The sequence below is a fragment of the Macaca mulatta genome, chromosome 2 (assembly GCF_049350105.2).
Source record: "Macaca mulatta isolate MMU2019108-1 chromosome 2, T2T-MMU8v2.0, whole genome shotgun sequence".
NCBI classification, from domain to species: domain Eukaryota; kingdom Metazoa; phylum Chordata; class Mammalia; order Primates; family Cercopithecidae; genus Macaca; species Macaca mulatta.
In genome coordinates, this window is record NC_133407.1 from 61,340,852 (window position 1) to 61,365,172 (window position 24,321).

General features: G+C 33.8%; 1 protein-coding gene across 15 annotated transcripts in view; it reads left to right on the plus strand.

The window, feature by feature from the left end:
• The window catches only part of RSRC1 (arginine and serine rich coiled-coil 1), a 411,683-nt gene that overhangs the window by 62,218 nt on the left and 325,144 nt on the right, over positions 1 to 24,321 (plus strand). For all 15 annotated transcript variants that reach the window (XM_077990579.1, XM_077990581.1, XM_077990575.1 and 12 more), the window contains one exon: positions 18,035 to 18,208. In XM_077990579.1, coding sequence (XP_077846705.1) covers positions 18,035 to 18,208 — 174 coding nt within the window. The remainder of the gene's footprint in view (positions 1 to 18,034; positions 18,209 to 24,321) is intronic.

The following is a 24,321-nucleotide window of genomic DNA, read 5'->3' on the forward strand; positions in this document are numbered from 1 at the left end:
CCCAGGTTCAAGCAGTTCTCCTGCTTCAGCCTCCCAAGTAGCTGGGATTACAGGCACCTACCACCATGCCCGGCTAATTGTTTGTATTTGTAGTAGAGACGGGGTTTCACTATGTTGGCCAGGCTGATCTCAAACTCCTGACCTTGTGATCTGCCCGCCTCGGCCTCCCAAAGTGCTGGGATTACAGGCGTGAGCCGCCGCCTCTGGCCCTATGTACAGTTTTAAAAGCTCCCCAGATGACTGATACATGGCTAGGGATGAGAATCATTGAACTAGATGATCAGCAAAACTGTTTCTGTTCCTGAAAATTTATGAAATCTTTTTCTTGAACTGTACTAGCACTAGATGTTAATTAGGGCTCTGAGGACAAGGGAACAGAATGAATTTGGCAAATGTGGCATGCTAAGGATCCTTTTTGGATGTTCATAATATAGACTTGGCTTAGACGTGGAGTTCTGGACACATGAGAGAAATATCTATCACCTGGAAAAGTGTCTGTATTTGGGAGGGTGTAATGGCATTTATCCCAGAGTTAAGAAAATCCTTCAAATTATGACCTTTTGTGGACTAGATTACTTTCTCATTCCCTTTGCATAAAATTCAGAATATGTGTATGCTTTTTGTTGGAAAATTAGTGATAAAAATAGTTCATTTTATATAAATTTCCTTTATGAGTTTTCTTAGATGTTATTATCATAGTGTGAGAAATACAAAGCAATGTAAATTTTAACAAAAATACCTTATAGTCTGATTGTAACTTATCTGTTAGTTGTATGTATTCTATTTTATTGGGAAGGGGAGAAAATGACAGTAATTTCTAATATTAGGATAATTTGGGTACATGTAAAAAATCAGATAAATATTTAGGTGAGTTTATTAAGAAAAATATTAAATAATTGTGCAGATTTTAGAAGAGAGGACACAAATTGAGAAAGTAGTACATGAATTTATTTATTTGTTTATTTATTCTTAACAAACATTTTAGTGCTTTTTTTTGTGAAGGCACAATTCTAGGCACCTGGAATATTATTAGTAAAAGAAACTGCCCTTGTAGAGCTTACATTCTAACAAGGAGAATAGTCAATGAACAACAAATATAATAAATAAATTATATAGTATGTTGGGTCTGGTACAATGGGAAAAAGAAATATAGAACAAGTTATGAAGTTATGGAGCATTGGGAGTTCTGGAGGTTGGGAGAGAGGGCAGGTTTCAGTATTTAACAGGATAGAACTGAACTTAACGAAAAGAAGACATTTAGGCAAAGATATGAAAGAGATAAGGGAATCTTAGATGTCTGGGGAAGTGTGTTAAGATGATGGGAAGAGCCTGTGCAAAGGCCAAAAGGCAGGAAGATGTCTGATGTGTTTCCCTTCTAAATTTTTCAAGTTAATTACAAATCATTTATTAAATTCATAATGTGAAACATGTAAGTGACATTTAATGAACAAGCTGATTTTATAAATACTTTTTCTTAGGTGATAGAGAAACTCCCTAACTGGAGTTCACATTGGCTTATGAGTGGGCCCCAGATTATAAATTTTACTTTAAATACCTTTGTAATTCACTGGCCTGGTAGAACTTTCAAGGATTTCAAGATATCCGTATGTCTTAGTTCTTGGCGTTCTGGGCTCTTTGGCTTACTCAGGCCCAAACATAGACTTAGGGCAGCCTTAAGTTTCCTTAAACTCTCAGAGTTAATTCTGTAGGCTAAGTGTTACTGGAAAATACTTTGAGAGTTTGTGTTGAAATCTTTTTTCTTTTAAGCCTTTTTTGCCCAGACTGAGTGCTTTGTGTTTAAGGAAAGAAGGAAAGAATGGTTCAAATAAAATAATTATTATTCCTTTGTTCTGATACGTTTTAAGTACTATTCTTCTCTCAAGGGTAGATTCCAACTTTTATTTCTCATGTGTAGCAGTTTTTTTAAAAGGAAGTTTAATTCCAGTTGTATTCTGTTTTTGCTAATTACTTGGGACCTTTATGAATACTAATTATGATATGGTACTGAGCTGTACAGTTATTCTATAAAGTACTATCTGGCCCCAAACTATTCTGATTTGATAGTTTCTAAGGTCTAATTTTATTTTATTTTTTTCCAGTATCTAATTTTAAATTTTATTCTGTATTTTCCTTCTGTATGAATTTGCCAATTGTCACTCCTTCCAATATTTTCCTTCCCCTTTCTAATTCTTTCCACAAATCTGTTAGTAATGCAGATAAAGATAAATAAGTTAATTAATGTTATTGGTCCAGATAAAGGTAAGAAAATAAACTTACCTTCTACTTAAATTATCCATAAGGAAAACTCCAGGTGATAGTTTGAGGATTTTAAAATACTTTTCAGGAAAATAAAATGGTTTTGATTATTTTTAAGATAATAGATTGAATTTTAATTTAATTATTTTTTCAATCCTAAGTTCAACTAAAATGACACTTTAAAGTTTTTTTTAATAACCTCTTTTTCCTTTACTCAGTAGTAAAAATGGAAATGAGTGATTGTTTAAAAAAAGAAGTGCCTTTGTATTGTTTGTGTGGGTTGATCTTCTAGTGAATTTATAGGTTATTCAGTGTAAAATTGATTTAGTTAAGAAGTTATGTTTTTGCTTAAAAAGTAAAATATCAGCTGGAAATAGACATGATTATATATTGAAACCATTTTTTAGGAAGGACCTCTAAAAAAAGGAGTTATAAAAATAAAAAGTAAAACAATAATTTGTAAGTTTGAATATAAGCCTAAAGATTCCTTTTCAGTTGGGTTTGATGGCTCATACCTGTAATCCCAGCATGTTGGGAGGCTGAGGAAGGAGAATTGCTTGAGACCAGGAGTTCAAGACCAACACAGGCAGCATAGTTAGACTCCATCTCTCCAAAAATAAAAAATTAATTGGGCATGGTGGCATGCACCTGTAGTCCTAGCTACTCAGGGGGCTGATGGGGGAGAATTGCTTGAGCCCTGTAGTTTGAAGCTGCAGTGATCATGGCACTGCATTCCAGATTGGGTGACAAAGTGATACCATCTCTAAATTAGATAAAAAAAGATTGCTGTTTGGTCTTACTGTTGATAAAAATCCATACATGCTAGGTGTTATTGGGGTGGGGTTTCACTTTAAGTTTACTTTCTTCTTTGTGTTGTTTCCAATAGTATAAAATCAATTATTTATACCGAATCTTGAACTTGAATTTAGGAATATCTTTATTAAATCATGCTGGAAATATGCAAGATAAAGATTCATGGAGAAAACTAAGAAAAAGTATAATTTTTGATTTTTCAGTTAACTAAGCTTTCTTATTCATTACTAGCTTGCCTTTGTTTCTTCTTGCATCATGGAACAAAACCTCAAAGATATAGACTCTGTCTCTTTTTAAAATCTCTTCTGCTTCCTATTATATGGTTTATGAAAAAAAAAAAAAAACCTAGAATTATTTTTGAAGCACTCACACCAAATCAAGAAATATACTAATGTGTGTTTCAATTTCAAGTATTTTTTCCTCTTGTACCTGAGCATATAACACAATGCAGTACAATACACAATAATGCAGGGTGTACCTGAGTTCTGTTTCTCATTTATGAAATATGGTGACCATTGAGATGTTTCATGCCTAAGGCATCTTGCTTTTTCAGATTCTTTCATTACCATTAAAGCCTTTTTTTTGGCAATTAAAATAATGACATAAACAATTTAGAACTTGTTCCCAGATTTGGAAGAAAAGTATAAAACAAGGGAGTTGGAAGTCTAATTTAAAAGCAAGCAGATAACAATGTATTTGGTAAACTATTAGGTGTGTCCGTTTAAGTGATGTTTTATGTAGTTGTGTGAAATCATTCAGCAAGTTACTTGTAGCTTTATAATGTTTAAGGATGCTTCTTAGTAAATAAAGCTGTCAAGTATCTTAAGTTTTTCTTTTAGCTTTAGAATAATAAAATTTGCTATAATTAAGAGATATTAATATTTTGTCCCAATAAGTTTCTATTTCATATGAATAAACTGTAAAGGCAAATTTTAATATAAAAACTTTTAATTATTTTGAGGGACAGTAATCTGTATTTTTGTTTTATTTTTTAATATAAAGTATTTATTAATGTTGATTACAAAGCACATAGTTTTCAGAGTTTGATTTTACAATCATATTTGTTGTTTTAAATCTTTTTTTGATGCATGGATTCCATAAATACTTAAAAATGTTCATATACAGATTTAGATTTTGCACATTAGAAAACATGTTGATACTTCTTAAATTCCAAAAATAAGCTACCAGAATCAAGATTAATGTTTAATAATTTAAATTTGTTTGTGCATATGGACTTTACTATTTGAAGAAATTTTGAAGTGCAGTGTCTTTGATACCTAAATGGGAGGCTTCACACTCTTTATTTGGCTAGGTGAGAAAACAGTTAACTTTTAAGGTACTGGTTTACTTACTTGATAAGGACTTCTCTCTAACTCTCCACTGCAGAGACGGACAATGCAGGAATTTGCTTCATTATCCAGTTTTATTTTGGAAAATCGTCATTTTCTTTTACAAAAAATATTATTGCTCCTTAGAGTCCGTAAAGCATTTTGCCCTCAAAAGCCCTATTGTTTTTCATACATTTAAAAACTAATAATAATAAATATAGCCAACTAATGAAATTATTGGTGGCGTAAACATCATTTTGCTTTTAAAAATTATGCATTCTACTCCTATATTTAAAGTAATGATTTCAGTGTTAATAAGAACTAACAAATGTGTACTCAGACTTATGAGTGTCCATGAAAAATCTCATCCAAAGCCATAAAGTTTTAAATATAATACTAGTAGCTACCAGCTGCTAAAAAAATTCATTTGCTGATTTTATTATTTTACCCCTTTGTAATTTAAATGCCTTTATTTAAAAGTTTAACTTAAGGATAATGTAAAGTATATAGCATTTTAAGATTAGATGGTGTCCAGAACATATAGTCCAATGAGTTAGCCCAATGTAATTGGAGGAATTATTAAATGACACTGACCTCATTTCCTTTAGAACAATGAAAATTAATAGTTTCACATTTTATTAGGCTGATATTCCAGATGTAGTGTACATTTAATTAAGTGTAGTTCCTTTTAGTTATGGTATGTGTATCTGTTTTTTGTCGAGAATTCTTTCTAGTTTTACAGTTTTCCACATGTTTTCTTTCACCATTTATGATTTTTTTTCAAAGCAGAGCTATAAGGACTTAAATCACTTTAGCATGCAGCAAAACAGTTCCCATTCAAACAATAAACGCCGTTTTAAAAAGCCTTTAGATCTTCTGTCACTTCATAAATATAAATGTATAAAAATGTTATGCAGTTGTAGTGCCCACCTGCTAATTAAATGCAGATTTTCTCAAACTTGTTTAAAATCTGTCTATTTGTTTCAACTCTGTCTCTGTTCAGAATACATATGGCCCTTGTGAAACTAATTATGCTTATGGAGCAGCTGTTAAATTTAGTGCAACTAGTTTTATCCAATATTTTACATTTTAATTGATTACCTGTGAAGAAATTAGCAAATTAACACTTATTGTACAGTAACTGAATGGTCTTTTATGGTTACTTTCTGATTTAACAAGGGAACCAGGCACTGATGGAATAAAGACATTTCTAGGATTTTTAGATAGGAAAGTTATTGGTGGACCTTGATTATCTGGTGTGAAAATTTAGGAAGACTGATGAGTGATGCCAAGCATCTGTGTGTTCTGTATCTTAAACATGAGAAGCAGATTGGAAAGCAATAGCTTTTTCACAGAATTTTGGTAACATATGGGCTTATCTGGATCTAAGAAGTCTTTGAAGATCTTTGAACTTGACTAAATGACTTAACCTTTGGCATAGTGGGTGGGTTATATGCTTTTTTAGTGGGGAGGCACTGTCTTTCTGTGTTTCTCTTTTGCTTTTTTCCCATTCTTCCCAATTCTACCCTTAATATCTTTTCTTAAAAATGGGGAGACCAGAGATGATGATTGGGAATTTGTAAGGTTGATACCATGAGTTACAAAATATTTAGTTAAATGGATCTACTTGTGATAAGATAGGGTTAAATCTTTTGATAATATTTTAGAAATGAGTCTGTGTAAATCTTTGTTTTATAGATTTTATTTGAAAATGATACTGCAATCAGATCTCATTGGCAGTATGTCATAGTTGAAAGGATGTGGACAAACCTGAGATTCGATTTCAGTGTTATCGCTTGTTGACTCTGTGACCCCTGAACTTTTAAGAGTCCAGTTTTCTCAAAGTAAAAACAAAACAAAACAGCTGTCCCCCAACAGGAAAAAAATATCCAAAACACCAAAAGGGATGATAACAACAGCTGTTTGTTTAAAACTGGAGAATTGAGTGAGATAAAGTACATAAATATAGCTTGCATGCTTCTTAGCACATAGCTGATCCTTGGTAATAATAGGGGAAAGTGTTATGCCCTATCACGTCGCTAAATGAGACATATACTAAACAAGCATATTATTATACATATTTTAGAGCATTAACTATTATAGTAAAGGGGAGATTGGTTTTGATTTTTATTTACCAGCTTTGCATTCTGATAGCTCAATAGTAAAACTTGATATGAGTTATAGGTCCAAACAAATGTTTCTGGCATTTTGATAAGATATATTATTCAATTGAGCAATATAACTAGAATTACATATTAGGAATATACAAACAACCCCTCTTTACAAACACTTGATCTACACAGCAAGTAGAGGCTTGAGCCTCTGCCTCTGGTAAGGACAGTTGACCCTGGTTTTACATTTTAGAACATTTGACACCTATGCTGATCTGAACAGATTTCTCTAAGACAGATGAGGGTCAGTAAATACTCAAAGCTGAAAAATACCTATTTGCTTAATTTGTCTTAGTTAAAATTCAGAATGTTTATATTTTTCCCCCCAAAATAGCGTTGTTGCTGGTGGGTGTATTTGTATAAGGTTTCAGGTAATTTCTGAATAGGTTTATATGGATTGGACTGAAAAACTGGCCACTGTGATTTTTATGGTGAGTTTCAAATAACAGATATATAAATGAAGGTTCAAATAATTTTTTTAACCTTTAAATGGAGAAAAATTAAGCATTCATTGAAGTAGAGAATAGTATAATAAACTCCCATGTAGCCATGAGATAACCTCATCACGTTGCTATACTTTACCAATATCAAGGCTTATTTTTCGGCTTTGTTAGGATGAGTCTAGGATACATTTTTTCTGGCTAATTTTGTTCCAGTGTTAATACTTGACTCTATGCAATGCCTTTGGTAGAAGGTGTCTCCTGGCTTGTGGGAACTCTTTTTCTCCCCCTGTGTGATGTTTAGGAATTTTTCTGTTTTCCAGTATATTTTTCCCTGGTTCCATGAAATTTCACCTCACATATTTATAGATTAGAACTCATCAGAAGATCTAGGGGATGCTACTTCAGATTTCTGTATTCCTCTTTCCATCAAACTTCCTTCTGTTTGATACAATGCTTTGCAAATCCTAGTAACCTTGATCTACCTGAAGGTCTGTCTCTGTCTCCTTGGCTCAGCAGATCCGGTCTGTCTCTGTCTCCTTAGCTCAGCAGATCCACCAGGCTTTTGTTTAGGTTCCCTCTTCCTGCTCTGTGGTCTGGAAAGTTTCTAAAGGCAGTAAACTGAGGCACACCTAAGGTTCCTTTATTTCCTTTTTTGGGAATCATAGTCCTAGGCTGCCTCTTGCATAGTATCTGAATCAGTTGTTTCATACATTTTATCTGCTTTTCTAGTTGTTTATGGTAGAAAGATTATTTTCATAGCTTTTAACCCATATGGGCAAAAGGTGATTTAAATCTAATATCGATTATTTTATTTGTGATTTCTTTTTTAAAACATCATTTCTATGAATAGTTTATCAACCTTATTAATCTTTCAAGAAATCAACTTTGGTCTTTCTTGATCTTTTGTTTCATTATTTTTTGCTTCTTTTCTCTTTATTTCTTTCCTTTTACCTTTTGAGTTTACTTTTCTGTTTTTTTTCCCTTTGAGATGGATGCTTAGATCATTTATTTTCAGCTTTTATTCTTTTCTTATTTGTGCATTTATAGCTCTATAAATTTTCCTCTGAGCTGTGCTTTAGATATATTCTACAAATTTTTGATGTGTTATATTTTAGCTTTCATTTGATTCACATATTTTAAAGATTCTCATTGTGATTTCTTCTTTCCCATGGGATATATAAACATGTATTACTTAATTTCCAAACATTTGGGGATTCTTCTAGTTGTCTTTTGTTTATTGTTTTCTTCCTTAATTGTACTATAGTTAGAAAACATAATCTGAATGCTTTCTAGATTTGAAAAGTGTTGAGGTTACCTTCGTGGCCCACCATATAGTTTATTTTAAGAAATATTATAGGTACATTTGATAAGAATGAGTATTAAGAAGTTTTGAGGCCGGGCGCGGTGGCTCAAGCCTGTAATCTCAGCACTTTGGGAGGCCGAGGCGGGCGGATCACAAGGTCAGGAGATCGAGACCACAGTGAAACCCCGTCTCTACTAAAAATACAAAAAAAATTAGCCGGGCGCGGTGGCGGGCGCCTGTAGTCCCAGCTACTCAGGAGGCTGAGGCAGGAGAATGGCGGGAACCCGGGAGGCGGAGCTTGCAGTGAGCCGAGATCGCGCCACTGCACTCCAGCCTGGGCAACAGCGTGAGACTCCGTCTCAAAAAAAAAAAAAAAAAAAAAAAGAAGTTTTGAAGTATAGTTAATAGGTAAATTTAACCATGAGTTCAAATCTTCTGTGTCTTTACTTTCTAAATTTACAAATCCACAATCAAGATTCTGCCTTTAAGTTTTGTTAACTTCTGCTTTACATATTTTGAGGCTCTTTTATTACATATTTATAAATTCAAGAATGTTAGATTAATACACGCTTTTGGGTTTACCCTTATCATCAAGGACTGTCTCTAATAGTAGCCTTTATTTTGAAGTCTGCTTTATCTGACATTGGTATGGTTTCACCATCTTTTTTTCTTTTTGTTAGTGCGTGCATGATCTTTTTTTCTCTGCCTTTACTTTGAACCCTTCTTTGGTTTAATACTTAAGATGTTCATTTTGAAAGCTGCTTGTAGTTTGTTGCCTTCAGTTGGATAATCTTTCGATTGTATTATTTAGTCCATTTATATTTATTAATTACTGATCTATTTGGATTTAATTCTACCATCTTATTCTTCGTTTTCTATTTGTGCAATCCATTTTTTCATTTTTTTCTACTTTCTTCTTTGGACTAATTTTATTTCATTTTCTTCTCTATTAGGTGACTAGTTTATATTATTTTAATTATACCTTCGGTGACTTACCTAGAAATTGTTGCATGGTCTTGACTTATATAAATCTAACGTAAATTACTACTTTTATTACTTTTTGTTTTTCTGTGGTTTTGATTTTTGAAGGATAGCTTCGCTGGAATACATGGCCAATGGGATGTAACATGGCCAACATACTTTTTTCCCTCTTGAATTTCTCAAAAAAAAAATTAAAGCCATTGTTTTGCTGTGTATCATGCAGTTGAGACTGATAACAACTTGTCTTTCTTTGTTAGTGACTTAATCAGAGTATTCTTTTTCCTTTATCTTTAATGAGCAGTAACTTAATCAGTGTATATCTCAGGGTTAATTATGGGTAGTTTATTTCCCTATGGTGGGCCCTTTCTACATGTGGATGGCTTTAGTTACAGGACTGTTCTTGCATTTTGATTGTAATAATCTGTTACCTTGTGTTTTCTTTTGGAACCTCAGCTAGTTGGTTGTTCATTGTGTGCCTCTTCTTTCTATAACTTTTTTCTGAAATTTTCTACTACTTTTGTTTTCTTTCTCTTGGCCCTTTTCATCATTAACATCTATGTCTCTTATTATATGAGCATGTTGTAATTTAATATTCATTTCTAGGATGACTTATTTTAATTTGTTTAGTTATTTTGTTTTTATTTTAAATAAATTGAACTTTTTCCTGAAATCAGATAATGGTCATTTCATATCTCCCTGTTTGTCTATTTTTGTCCTGGAATTTTTTTTTTTTTTTTTTGCTTGTTTCTTTATGTTTGATTCATTTTTCGAGTGCTATGTTATAGTCTTCTCTATTTCATGGTTTTTGGTGAGATATATTTACATTTTTTGAAAAATTTTGATTATTTCTCTTATAGTTGCTTTGTATGGCTGTTGGATTCTCTTTTTATGTCATTCTTGATAATTTTCCTGGATCAGCAGTAATAGACAATACTGTGAATGGACTGAAGATTTCGTATCACTTTAAGCCTTCTTGAGTGGCACTCTATTGTTTAGTATCGTGAGGTGGAGTTTCTTTCTTTCATTTTATTAGAAATAGGGTCTCGCTCAGTCATGCAGGCTGGAGTACAGTGGCTCACTCCAATCTGAGCTTACTGCAGCCTTCTAACTCCTAGAGTCAAGTGATTCTCCTGCCTCAGACTCTCAGGTAGCTGAGACTACAGGCATCATTTATGATCTTGTTTTTGTAGATCTCTGAACTTCAGTACCTTGTTTCCTAGTTTTTCTTTATCACCAAGCCACTGGTGGACACCTTCCTTTCCAAAGCAAATCTCTTTCCTAGAGTGTAGGTCCTTAAAAAATTTCCTCTTATTTTTATCATCTTAGTTGGAGTTTAGTAGGGAGTGAAATTAGGTATCCATGTTCAAAATGTCATCCTGACATGGAATCCATGTTATTTTTATTCAATGTGTAATTATTTAATTTTAATTACAGTTTTGTTTTATGGTAAATGTAGTCTTTATTTATAGGTAGGACTTAACTGAATAGACTACTTGAAATATTGTAGTTTTCTTTTGAAAGACAAAATATTAGGGTATTTGTTTTGATTACATGTGTTTAGAACTTATTAGCCAATTAAGAAACTTGACAAATTGTTTTTTTAGGGCAGTAATTCATTTTATGTAGAGATGTTGCAGGGACTTTTCTTATTCTGTAGATATTGAAAGCATTTATCTGGTATAATAGGACATCTTGCTGTCCATTTATTGCTTATATATTGGATGTTCTAGAGTGACACATTTTTTTATCAAATGTTTCTTTGCTTATAATAGATCTCCATATTGACTTTGGTACTCTAGAGACTTCTAGAGTGATTTATCAGAAATATATTTATTTAAGGAATGAGGAACAAATAAGTCTTAAATTTTAATATGGTTTCTTTGGCTTTTTGTTTGTTTGTTTGGTCTGGGTAGGAAATCTTTTTACTTTGAACTTCTACTTTCTTCTTGATGAGGACCATTCTAATTTGTAAGTAAAGTTACTTAATAAAGTAAATGGAGTTGTTCATATGTCCAGGATGTGAGTTTTATTCAAAATTGTGTAAAGTCAATTCTTATGACAACTAAGAAGTTAACAGCTTAGTTTATTTCAATCTGTGTTTGGTTTCATGGTTGTTTTTAACAACCTTTAATAAATTTTTTTCTCTCTTTGTTTTTGCGTTTACTGTCTTTTTCACACGTATTTTCTTCAGAGTCACTTTTTGCTACTTGCAATCTATAAGCATGATTAAGAGGCAGACAGTGTGAGGATTAAAACAATGAACATTAAGACACAGAGGGCAGGGGGAAGGTCCAATAGCTTATACTATGCGTACTGTGCATACTCTGATGTTTTAAAACTTACTACTTTATTTGAATTTATCATCATGTGACTTGACTTATAGATCTGCTATTGCTATCACAGTTTATTGAGCCACACCAGCAACATCTATAGAATATACCAGAATTTTCAAGACACGAATTGCTTGTATGAAGATGTAGGGTGAATAATGAGCACAATTAGTTTGGAAAATGGCAGGCATATGTTTTCTATAGTAGAGTCCTTGTGTTAGGGAAAACTGTGAGATGGGTTTGGAGATAACTGAGCTTGCTTAATTAATTGGTAAGCTGGGAAAAGTAGAAGATTGGGAAATAAGATGCTAGGGAGGGTTGGGTAGATAGTACTTGATAGAAGACCTCACTGCTAATTGCAGTATCCCATTTTTCTATAATGGTGATAGAAATGTGATCAGACTCTACTTCCTCTGGGACAGTGCCAATTAAGCCCTGTTGTCTTCATGTTATAGTACCTCCTTCAAAACCTACATATCCCCCAAATATTTCCTTTTATCCTCCAAAGGCTTCAAGACTTAGATGATAGGTGATATGGTCTTCTTGTTAATAGCAAACCGCTGAAGATCATGTATTTGGCTGCCGAGGGTTATCTGTGAAGACAAGGATTTTAGTCCTTCAGATTATTATTATTCACCTTCCTATGTAAAAGACATACATTGAACCTTGAGCGATTCTTACGCCAGCCTTGAGATTTTAAAGGTCTCTCAAAATCAGAATGCTATGGTATGAGGGAAACATATTTCATATGCTTTTGATTCAGATTTTACAAATTCACTCAAATTAGTACCTTCCTCAGTTAACTTCTTTCCTAGTGCCTGCCTCCTTCTCCCAAATCACTTGTGTTATTTCACAACTCAGGTGATATTATTTCATTCTCATGGTAAGGTAAATATTATTGCCATTTTGCACATAAGGAAACAGAAGCTCACAGAGCAAATAGCTTGTTCAAGGGCACTATCATTTGAGGATTTCTTTATCTTCTAAATCTGAATGCGTATGTAACTTTGAGCATATTAGTAACAGATACATTTAATTTTAAGGGTACAATAAAAATACGATTTTACCAAAATCCACCTCATCTGGAGCCAAAATGGTGTATATTTTGTCCAACAGTATATATTTTTTTTAATAAAAAGAGGCAAATGAGTAAGAAATGAGCTTTTGCTGTTACAGATTTAGTTTAAAAATAAGACATAGAATTGTATTAATGTTTAACTCGCCTATCTTTTGTTACTCTGTATTTTCACAGTTAATTGCCAGAATCATATTTTGGTCCTAAATAATATAGAACCAAATAATGAAAATATTCTGTATGTCTATATGCACATAATGTATTTATAGTGGCTGAGGTTATCACAAAAAAGGCTGCCTTCCATTTATATTGTTATTGCTTTTTTTATTAGAAAACTTAAAAATTTGATCATTACTCAGAGATTTTAGTAATCTGTTAAAATTTCCACATATTTACACATAATAGAAAATTTAATCAGAAAGGAATCAGGTAACATCTGTGGAGACAGTAAGTTGTGATGATAAAATTTTGATATAGAAAGATACTCGTGTCAAAATTAAGGAATAGTCAAAGAAACTTACAGAGCAAATGGTAGAAATTTCATATTTGTAAATTAGGACAATAAAATAATTACACTTATGTTAACATTAGCAGCAATAAATATTATAACTGCAGGTTGATGTAGTAGCTCATGCCTATAATCCCAGAACTTTGGGAGGCTGACATGGGAAGATCACTGGAAACTAGGAGTTTAAGACCAGCCTGGGCAAAATAGTGAGACCCCATCTATATAGACATACATACACACACACACACACACACACACACACACACACTCTCTCACACACAGAAAAAAAATTAGCTGAGCATGGTGGCACGCATATGTAGTCCCAGCTACTTGGGAGGCTGATGCGGGAGGATCGCTTGAGTCAGGGAATTTGAGGTTGCGTAAGATATGATCATGCTGCTGCACTCCAGCCTGGGTGACAGAGTTAGACCTTGTCTCAAATAAATAAATAAAGGAATGAAGAAATGTAGGAAGGAAAGGAAAGAAGAAAAGAAAAAGGAAAGGAAAGGAGGAAGGAAGGAAGAAAAGGAAGAAATTTCTTAAAATCACATTAACAAAGTTTGTGGGTTTGTGATCTAATATTCTTCTTTATTTATTAAGTGAACCCATTAGAGATGGACAAGGACAAATGTTACTGCTGCTGAAAGCCATGTAATTCTCTTAAAGACTTACATATATCCTCATACAGTTTGGCTCTTACATATATCCTGATACAGTCCCCACCCAAATCTCATCTTGTAGCTCCCATAATTTCCATGTGTTGTGGGAGGGACCCCATGGGAGATGACTGAATCATGGGGGCGGATCTTTCCCGTGCTGTTCTCGTGATAGTGAATGGGTTCATGAGATCTGTTGGTTTTAAAAATGGGAGTTTTTAGCCCAAGCTCTTTCTTTGCCTGCTGCCATCCACATAAGATGTGACTTGCTACTCCTTGCCTTCCACCATGATTTTGAGGCCTCCCCAGCCATGTGGAACTGTAGGTCCAATAAATCTCTTTCTTTTGTAAATTTCCTGGTCTCAGGTATGTCTTTATCAGCAGAGTGAAAATGGACTAATATATATTCTAAGTATCTAGGATGAGTTCATGTGATGTCTCCATCATCCACATTCTTTATTCTTTGGTAATTTGTATTGGTTGTTTGTATTTGCTCTTTTTCTTTCATTTGATCACTTTAGCTGAGACATTAATTTTATTGATATTCTCAGGGTACCAGATTTTGGCTTTTTAGTTTTTTCTTCCATTGATTTTTCTCTTTAGTGTTTCCTTTCTTCCAGCTACTTTGTGTTTATAGTGCTTTGCTCTTCTTTTTGTAGCTTCTTAAAGTGAAACCTTAGGTAATTGATTTTAGATATTTCTTCTTTTCTAATATAAACATTTAAAACTATAAATGTCTCCCTAAACATTGCTTTAGCTGCGTCCCACAAATTCTCATATGTTGTATTTTTCATTTTCATTCAGTTCAAAATACTTTTAAATTTCCTTTGTGCTTTCTTACTTGACTCATGGATTATTTGAAAGTATTTTATTTGGTTTCCATATATCTGGAGTTTTTCTGTATGTCTTATTGTTAAATTCTAATTTAATTCTGTTTTGGTCAGATAAACATGTTCTGCATGATTTCTACCTAGGAATTGATCCTTTGATTATCATGAAGTATCCATTTTTAATTTGGGTGATACTCTTAGTTTCTGAAGTCTAGTTTATGTGATATTAATATATTAACTTCAGCTTTCCTGTACTTCCTGTGTATATGATGTATATATTTTTAGCCATTTATTTATTTATTTATTTATTTTGAGACAGAGTCTCACCCAGGCTGGAGTGCAGTGGCGCTATCTTGGCTCGCAAGCTCCGCCTCCTGGGTTCACGCCATTCTCCTACCTCAGCCTCCTGAGTAGCTGGGACTACAGGTGCTAGCCACCAGGCCCAGCTAATTTTTTGTATTTTTTAATAGAGACGGGGTTTCACTGCGTTGGCCAGGATGGTCTCAATCTCGTGACTTCGTGATCCGCTCACTTCAGGCTCCCAAAGTGCTGGGATTACAGGCGTGAGCCACCGCACCTGGCCTAGACATTTACTTTTAACCTATCTGTGTCTGCTTATTTAAAGTACATATTTTGTAGATAGCATATAGTCGTTGTTCTAGATGGCATACAGTATTGCTTTTTATACCTTTGACAGACAGCCTTTTTACAATATTTTGTTTATTAATATCTAATGTACTTATGATATAATTAGTCTATCATTTTATTATTTTATGTATTTGCCTTCTTTTTTTCTTTTTACTTCCTTTCCAGCTTCCTTCTGGATTAATGAGTATTTTTAATAATTCCTTTAAAATTAATCTATTGACTTTTTAGCATACTTATTTTCTTCTTTTTTTAGTGGTTGCTGTAAGGATTACAGTGTATGCTCTTAACATTTCAGTGTACTTAGAATTATTATTTCACCGTTTAATGTGAAATATAGAAACCTTTTAACAGTATAGGTTTATTTACCTGCCCCATGCTTTATTCTATAGAGATTATTTGTATTATTGTCTACCTTCATTATAAACCTTAGAGTAAAATACTATTATTTTTACTTTGAGCACTTATATGTGTTTTAAATAAATTAAGGGAAATAAACAGTTTTTGATACTTACCTATTTATTTACTTTATGGTAGTCTTCATTCCTTCCTAAAGATCCACGTTTTCATCTGTTATCATTCCTTTTTGGCCTGAAGAACTTTCTTTAGTATTTATTGTAATGCAAGTCTTCTGTTGATATTTGTTTACTTTTCCTTTGTCTAGAAAATGTCCTTATTTTACTTTCATTTTTGAGGGATATTTTTGCTGGGTATAAAATTCTAGGTTGACCTGTTGTTTTCTTTCACCATGTTAAGAATTTCATTCCGCTGTCTTCTGATTTCCATTGTTTTTGATAAGAAGTCAGTGGCAATAGTTGGTATCATTGTTCACCTGTATGTAATGTGTTGTTTTTCCTCTGAATACTTTCAAGATTTCTCTACACCTTTAGTGTTTTTCAGTTTGACTATAGTATTTCTAATCATGCTCTTCTTAATATTTATCTTACTTGGTTTGTTGAACTTCTAATAAAGAATCTGTAAATTTTTCTTTTATTAACTTTGGAAAATTTTTTGCTCACCACTGAAAAAACGTTTTCTGCTTCATCCTCTGTTTTCTCTATTTCTGGGTTTAAATAAGCTTGTTAGGCATTTGAATCTTGTCACACAGATCCCTGAGGGTCTTTCTTATTACAATCTTTTTTCCTCTTAGTTCTTCATATTGGGTAATTTTGATTGATTTATTTGCATGTATACAGATTCTTTCCTCTGTTATTACCAGTGTGCTTTTAATCTCATCCAGCATAATTTTAATTTCAGAGACTGTGTTTTTCAGTTACAGAATTTTTTTTTTTCCATGTTCTGGTATTCCTATTGAGATTGCTTAATTTTATATTCATTATTAGCCTAGTTACACTTACTGCTTTAAAATCCTTATCTGCTAACTTTAACATCTAGTTTAATCTCAGTTGCTTTTCATATACTGTCTTTTAAGAATAGAACACATTTTTTGTGTTTCTTCATTTATCTAGGAATTTTGGGTTTTTATCCTGGACAAAGTGAGTATTATGAAAACTCTGTTATTTTCCTCTGAAAAACATACTTTTGTTTGTTTATTGTTTTGTTTCGCAGGAAAATCACATGGTTGGATTAAAAAGGCAACAATTCTGTTTTTGTTGTTGTTTGTTTGTTTGTCTTTTTGTTTTTGAGACGAAGTCTTTCTCTGTCACCCAGGCTGGAGTGCAGTAGTACAATCTGGGCTCACTGCAGCCTCCACCTCCCAGGTTCAAGTAATTCTCCTGTTTCAGCTTCTCGAGTAGCTGGGGTTACAGGCATGAGCCACCACGCCCAGCTAATTTTTGTATTTTTAGTAGAGGCGAGGTTTCACCATGTTGGCCAGACTGGTCTCGAACTCCTGCCCTCAAGTGATCTACCCGCCTTGGCCTCCCAAAGTGCTGGGATTACAGGCGTGAGCCACCGCACCCTGCATGAAGATGAAATATATTTAATATTCAGTAAGTGGAAGTGGATCATCATAAAGGTTGTCTTCCTCATCTTCATGTTGAATAGGCTCAGGAGGAAGAGGCAGAGGAAGGGTTTGCCTTGCTGTCTCAGTGGTGGCAGAGATGGAAGAAAATCCACCTGTAATTGGATCCATGAAGTTGAAACCCATGTTGTTCAAGGGTCAACCTGGGTTGTTTTTAAAAATTATCTGTAGGATTGTCAGTCTGGTAGTTTTTTTGTTTTTGTTTTTGTTTTTTTTTTAAATCAATGCTGTAACCAGAACCTGAAATAATTACCTCTTAGTATTGTACCATAATGCATTTAATACAAAGAATAGCTGGATTGGAGTGGATCAGTATTTATATTGGAACAATTAGAAATAAGACATAAACTTGAATAGATACGGAAGCAAAGATTATAGAGAAAAGGAAAGCCCTATCCTTGTAGATTAAATTAGATACATTATTTGAGGAGATGTGAATAATTAAGACTAGATTTGAACCTTTAAGGCAAACACTTTTTAACTGCATCATTATTTACTATAAAGTTAGCATATATATTTCCCGCATATTATTTCAAGTGAGAGCATTTACTCATAAAGAATCATATTCAGGTGCTTGCTTCACATGGTTATTTAATTCTGAGTCCACAACTAAAACTAAGTAGTTTTTTTTTCAGATAATTTAAAAGAGTATTTACTTTTCATAATACAAATTATACAGTAAGTTTATTTAACAAAATCTGCTTACCATAGGTCCAGGTCAAGACCTCGTCTCCGTTCTCATAGTCGTAGCAGTGAAAGGTCCAGTCACAGAAGAACGCGTAGTCGGTCTCGGGATAGAGAACGACGTAAAGGCAGAGATAAAGAGAAAAGAGAAAAGGAGAAGGACAAAGGGAAGGACAAGGAATTACATAACATCAAACGTGGGTAAGTTGAAGGAAATCTTACCTGGTAAGGACTTGGTGATTCCATGGTGATGTTCAAACTACATTTTTATTCTCTGAGGTTTTTCTTGTGACTCAGTTGCTATAAGAGTAGAAGAAAATGGAACAAAAAGAGAGAATACAGTAGAGAAAGAAGAAAGGATAAATCAAAATAGTTATCTCAGATTCTTACTGTGGTACATTTTCATTTCTATTTTTATTTAATATAACAGTATTGGAATCGATATAAACAGCAATATCAAAGTTTAGTATGTTAGTAGAGGAAAATTTGCCTAATTCTGTAGGAAAGTTTCATATTGTTTCCTTTGTTCTGAGTATGAACTTAAAATTTGAAGACTACTTAGTGATTAAAAATGTTTATTTCCTTATTGTAAAGCTGTTAGACGAAAAGTATAAAGTTGAAACAGAAGGAGGAGACCATGTGATTTACTATTGTTTAAGCCTTTTTGAAATATGGAATGGGAGCTTGAGCAATATTAGGGTGTATGTGTGTGTAAGGGTGAGTGTGTCTGCTTATAAGGTCTGGATTTTGTTTTTCATAGAATTGTTATTATTAAAACAATGAGATTCTAGTTTTGTCAGTTTAGAGACAGAACTTGAAATCCACTCATAAGTGTTTGTCAAATTAGAAAACATTAAAATGAAACAATCTTTTTTAACAGAGTAAATTCACAGCATCTTGTTCGTTTTATTCAAAATTATAATTGAGGTCTTTTATTCTAAGAAGTAGAATCTAATGTTGGAATTTATCCTCTTTTGTCAGTCTTTCAATGTCTTGTGTGAATATATTTATTTTAACACTTCAATATAAATGTGTTTATCTTTAATGTATTAGTTTTCCATGTTTAAGAGTTTACTAGGATTGTAGTTACAGCATCCTGACGTCTTGATTCTATAAAGAATTATTAAGTTTATTAAAAGATAGGGAATTCCTTCCTCATTCCTTTCATTTTCACAGTTGTTTGTTTATTTTTTATTTCCAAATTTATAGTGATGTTATATAAATCTGCCTAGATTGTTGGCTTTTAAGTATTCTTTAAATGTTAAATTTGTGGTAGAGTTTGGAAGAGGATACCATTATTATTATGTGACTTTTGTTCGCCTGATCATCCCACAACCACTAATGTACAGTGATCAATTATGTTCCTGTAAAATTCTGAGTTCTGTCCTCTTGTAGTTTTAAGGATTGTGAAATGTTACAGGAGAGGAGTTAGAAGTTAGATACCTGTCTGTAAGGGTGGGGAGGCTGAGCTAGCCAGCACTGGTAAAATGGAATGAAGGCAGAAAGTGTTTGGGGGAAATCTCTTGGTAATGGGAGAAAGTCAATAGGATGATAAATTCGAAGGGAGGATTTACATACAGTAGGGTTCTGAGTCTGGAAAATATGCTTGATGAATACAACTTGTCAATCAAGAAACTGCCTTGCTTCTGATTCCTTTTAAAATTTTTTCTTCTTTTGGTTTTGTTTTTAAAAATTACATGGCTATGGAAGAAAACTATGATTTTTACTGGTCATTAAATTTTTACCTTCCACCTCACCAAATTTTACTTTTTTAGAATAATACTTGTGTAGTTGCATAACATTTATATTATGTAAAATATTACATGGGGGATTTTAAAGGTAAGAAATATGAGAAAGTGAATAAAACAGGAAGGTTAGATTGTGTTAAAAAAGGTTCTCATATGGTAACATTAATCTTGAATATCTAAGGCAACTTTACAGGTTAGACTCATCTCTCACTCATAGTTGATTGTGTTCAAGTGGACCAATTCCTGGATGGCAAGTTTACAAGATGATAGTGTTGTATTTGCTGTTATTTCTTAACATTAATCTCAACAAAGGCAATGAACAAAGTCAAAATAAGAGGTGCAAAATAAAAGGGCACCAGGGACTGATGCCAAAAAACTGTGGCTAGTCTGCATTATGGTTTTAGTGGGCCATAGTAGAGGGTAGTGTTGTGTTAGGGTGCCCTTTCCCCTGCTTAGTGCTGAGGTGTGCACAGATTCTTATATTTCCTAACGCTGATTGTTAAGCCATTCTGGACTTAGGATCTTTTGTATCACTCAGAGCACCTAATGTACATGTTAATTTTTATCAAATATTTAATATTTAAATATTGATTATCAAATATGCACATTCATTCATCTGTTTACTTGTTCAGTCAACAATATTTAAATGCCTTCTACTTGTCAGGTACTGTGTTAGGTAATAAGGATATAAATGTTAGTGCCGGTACTGCTTGGAGCTTTCACACAGGTGGGAATATAAACGTGTAGAAGGGAAGATATGCAAATGATTATAGTAAAGTCAGATGAATTTTTCCAGTAGGAAAAGTAAAAAGTAAAACTGTACCAGTTAAGATGATTTGGCTATAACAAAACCTAACTAACAGTAGCTTAAATTAAACCAAGGGTCAGCAAACTTTTGTAAAGGGCTAGATTAGGGGTGTCCAATCTTTTGGCTTCCCTGGGCCACATTGGAAGAAGAAGAATTGTTTTGGGCCACATATGAAATACTCTAATGATAGCTGATGAGCAAATAAATAAATAAATAAATAATAAAATAAAACCACAAAAATCTCATAATGTTTTAAGAAAGTTTATGAATTTGTGTTGGGCAACATTCAAAGCTGTCCTGGGCTGCATGTGGCCCACGGGCTGCAAGTTGGACAAGCTTGAGCTAGATAGTAAATAATTTAGGCTTTCTGGATCATTTGGTCTCTGTTGCAACTACTGAACTTTACAACTATAGGTAATAGTAAGCTAACAGGCAGACTGTATTTCAGTAAAACTGTTTATAAAAATGGGTATCTGGCTGGATTTGGCTCAAGAGTTGTCATTTGTCATTTCTGGCTTAAACTACGAGTACACTTACAGCTAATAACGAGCAGTTTAGAGATAAGCAGTCTGAGGCTGTTTTTATACTTCTCACAGGTCAGTCTAAGCATCTTGGCTTTCATTTTCAGTCTTGACACCTTCTGGTTGAGAGAGATTTCCCTCCATAAACTTCAAGCTGTTTGATCTTAACTAGTCCCTGTGTCAAGGAAAGGTTCTCAGATGAAGTGATGTTTACATTTTGAAGGAAGAGAGGGGGAGGAATGATCATGCAAAATGAACTTCAAATAGAAAGGTGTGGAGGCATCAAGGTATGTGTGGTACAATTTGAGGGACTGAAGTCTAGTGGGGCTTAATTTAGAGTAGAAGATAAATAATGATGACAGATGATTATGAGAGGGCTTTGAGTATGCAGTTAATTCTAGAGGCAGTGGGATGCCAATGTAGAGTTTCAAGTAGAGAAATAATGTGATTGGGTCTACATGGGGTATGAACAAAATGCTTTACTCACAATGGATGTAAAAAGATAAGCATCGACTGGGCGTGGTGGCTCACGCCTGTAATCTCAGCACTTTGGGAGGCCAAGGCGGGTGGATCACCTGAGATCAGGAGTTTGAGACCAGCCCGACCAACATGATGAAACCCCGTCTCTACTAAAAATACAAAAATTAGCTGGGCGTAGTGGTGCGTGCCTGTAATCCCAGCTACTTGGGCGGCTGAGGCAAGAGAATCACTTGAACCTAGGAGGCGGAGGTTGCAGTGAGCCAAGATCACGCCATTGCACTCCAGCCTGGGTAACAAAGTGAGACTCCGTTTAAAAAAAAAAAGATAAGCATCTAACATTTTAAAGGTATTTTTTCAGTATCAGAAATTTTGCTAAGCCTTTGACATATATTATCTCATTTAATAACCTGATAAATAGGTGCTTTTATTATCCTATTAATATAGATGAAGAGATGAAGGTGCTTAGGCTTATGGTCGTGAGCTAATAAATGGCAGAGTTAGGCTTCTAATTCAAATGGACTGACTGTCACCTGCCTCTTAACGACACACTATCCTCATTTCTTTAGTAATCCATAATTATTAATGATGAACAAGAGAGTTTGAGATCAAGTGACATACTGTTGTTTAAATATTCCTAGAAAACAGTGAGAGAGAACTGAAAGAATTTTCTGTACCATATTTTTCCCTGATCAGCCCAGAAATCTCATTAGTAAAAGATTGATCCCTTCTTGTCTCCCTCTCTCTTCGTTTCTTAGTTTCCCACCTCAGCATTTCATCTATTTAGAATTATATTTAATTATCTTCACAGACAATTCCTGGGCCTTAATTAAGTTTATTTTAGTGATGGTTTCATTAGCTATCTTTTTTCCAAGTGGCTTTAAAAAATTTGTGGAGAGAGAGAGGAAAAAGGATTTACTAACATTTAAATTAGGACTTATGTATTAATTCATTGTGATTGTGCAGTGCATGACAAGTGTTTTAGCTTGTGCTAAGTAACCTAAGTGCTTTTTCACATGAGAAAATAACTTATGTGCAAAATTAATAGTATTTAGATAGATGGATAGATAGATAGACAGACAGATAGGACACAAAGTATACATTTATAAAGCACAAAGCAAGAACAGTAAGTAGAATAATGGTAAAACAAGGTAAAGGGTGTTTATAAATTGGGAAAAACAAAACAGGAAAGAAAGGAATGCTCAAGCAGGAATTAATGAGCTTGATAATGAGGGAGAGTTTATTTATACTTTTGAGAAAAAAATGCAAAATCAGATAATTCTGAAAAAACTTTTTTAAATAACAGCTAATTATAGTTCTGGAAATTCCTAGAACATTAAAATCGTAGAATTTGTCTTATAATGTCACAAATTGGCCCATTCATTTTATTTATCTACTGATTTAGGAAGACCCAATATAAACTGGAAAGGTCTCAGTAGTTTATAGGGACTAAAAGATGCCTTTCCTTATAACACTGTGTGAATGATTATTATAAGAAAGACACCGAGTCCTGTCTGAAATTTTATCAAGAATGTTTAATGACTTTTAATGTTTTATATTTATAAAATTTAGTTTCTAAGAATATTTTCTCTTTTAAACACTGATACAGATTTTTCTTGTTTTTCATTTTCCCCCTAGATTTAAAAAATAAATATTTATCTTATCCTTAGAAAATTTTATTTTTTAAAAGTGAGAGCAGTTTATTAAGAAAATAAAGGAATAAAGAATGGCTACTCTGTAGGCAGAGCAGCTGTATTTCTTTTCTTTTAATTTGTAATTTTTTTTTTTTTTTTTTTTTAGAGACAGGGTCTCTGTTGTTCAGGCTGGAGTGCAGGGATGTGATCATAGCTCACTCCAACCTTGATCTCCTTGATCTCCTGGGCTCCAGTGATCCTCCCAACTCAGCCTCTTAAGTAGCTGGTACTGCAAGTGTTCGCCACCAAGCATGGCTAAATTTTTATTCCTTATTTTTTGTTGAGATAGAGTCTCACTATGTTGACCAAGCTGGCCTCAAACTCTGGATCTCAAGCAATCCTCTGGCTTTGACCTTCCAAAGGATTATAGGAGTGAGCCACAGTGCCAGGCCCTAGATCATTACAGTTTTTATAAGGGATAATGTCTTTGCATTATGAGAACAGATTTTTCTTAATAGCAGAGTTGTTAAGTTGAAATTGGATACAACATTATTTTGTTAAACTGTTATTGAGAGTCAACAATCAGAACTATGAAACTTGTCATGGCATCTCATAATTGCAATTGATTTGATGATGGTGAATGTTATACATCCTATCTAAGTCTTCTGTGGATTAACATATTATTGGACCTTCTTTACCTACATCTTGATCCAAACTACCTAACATGTAGTTGACTGCTATAAAACATTTTTAAAATGATGTCTTTGAAAAGTTAGTTGTGAACAAATATGTAAGTGCCAGTGATGTTCTACTATTCATTCTTTTTTTTTTTTTTTTTTGAGATGGAGTCTCACTCTGTCGCCCCAGCTGGAGTGCAGTGACGCTCCAGCTCACTGCAAGCTCCACCTCCCTGGTTCACGCCATTCTCCTGCCTCAGCCTCCTGAGTAGCTGGGACTACAGGTGCCCGCCACCATGGCCGGCTAATTTTTTGTATTTTTAGTGGAGACAGGGTTTCACCGTGTTAGCCAGGATGGTCTCTATCTCTTGACCTCGTGATCCACCCGCCTCGGCCTCCCAAAGTGCTGGGATTACAGGTGTGAGCCATTGTGCCCGGCCTTTACTATT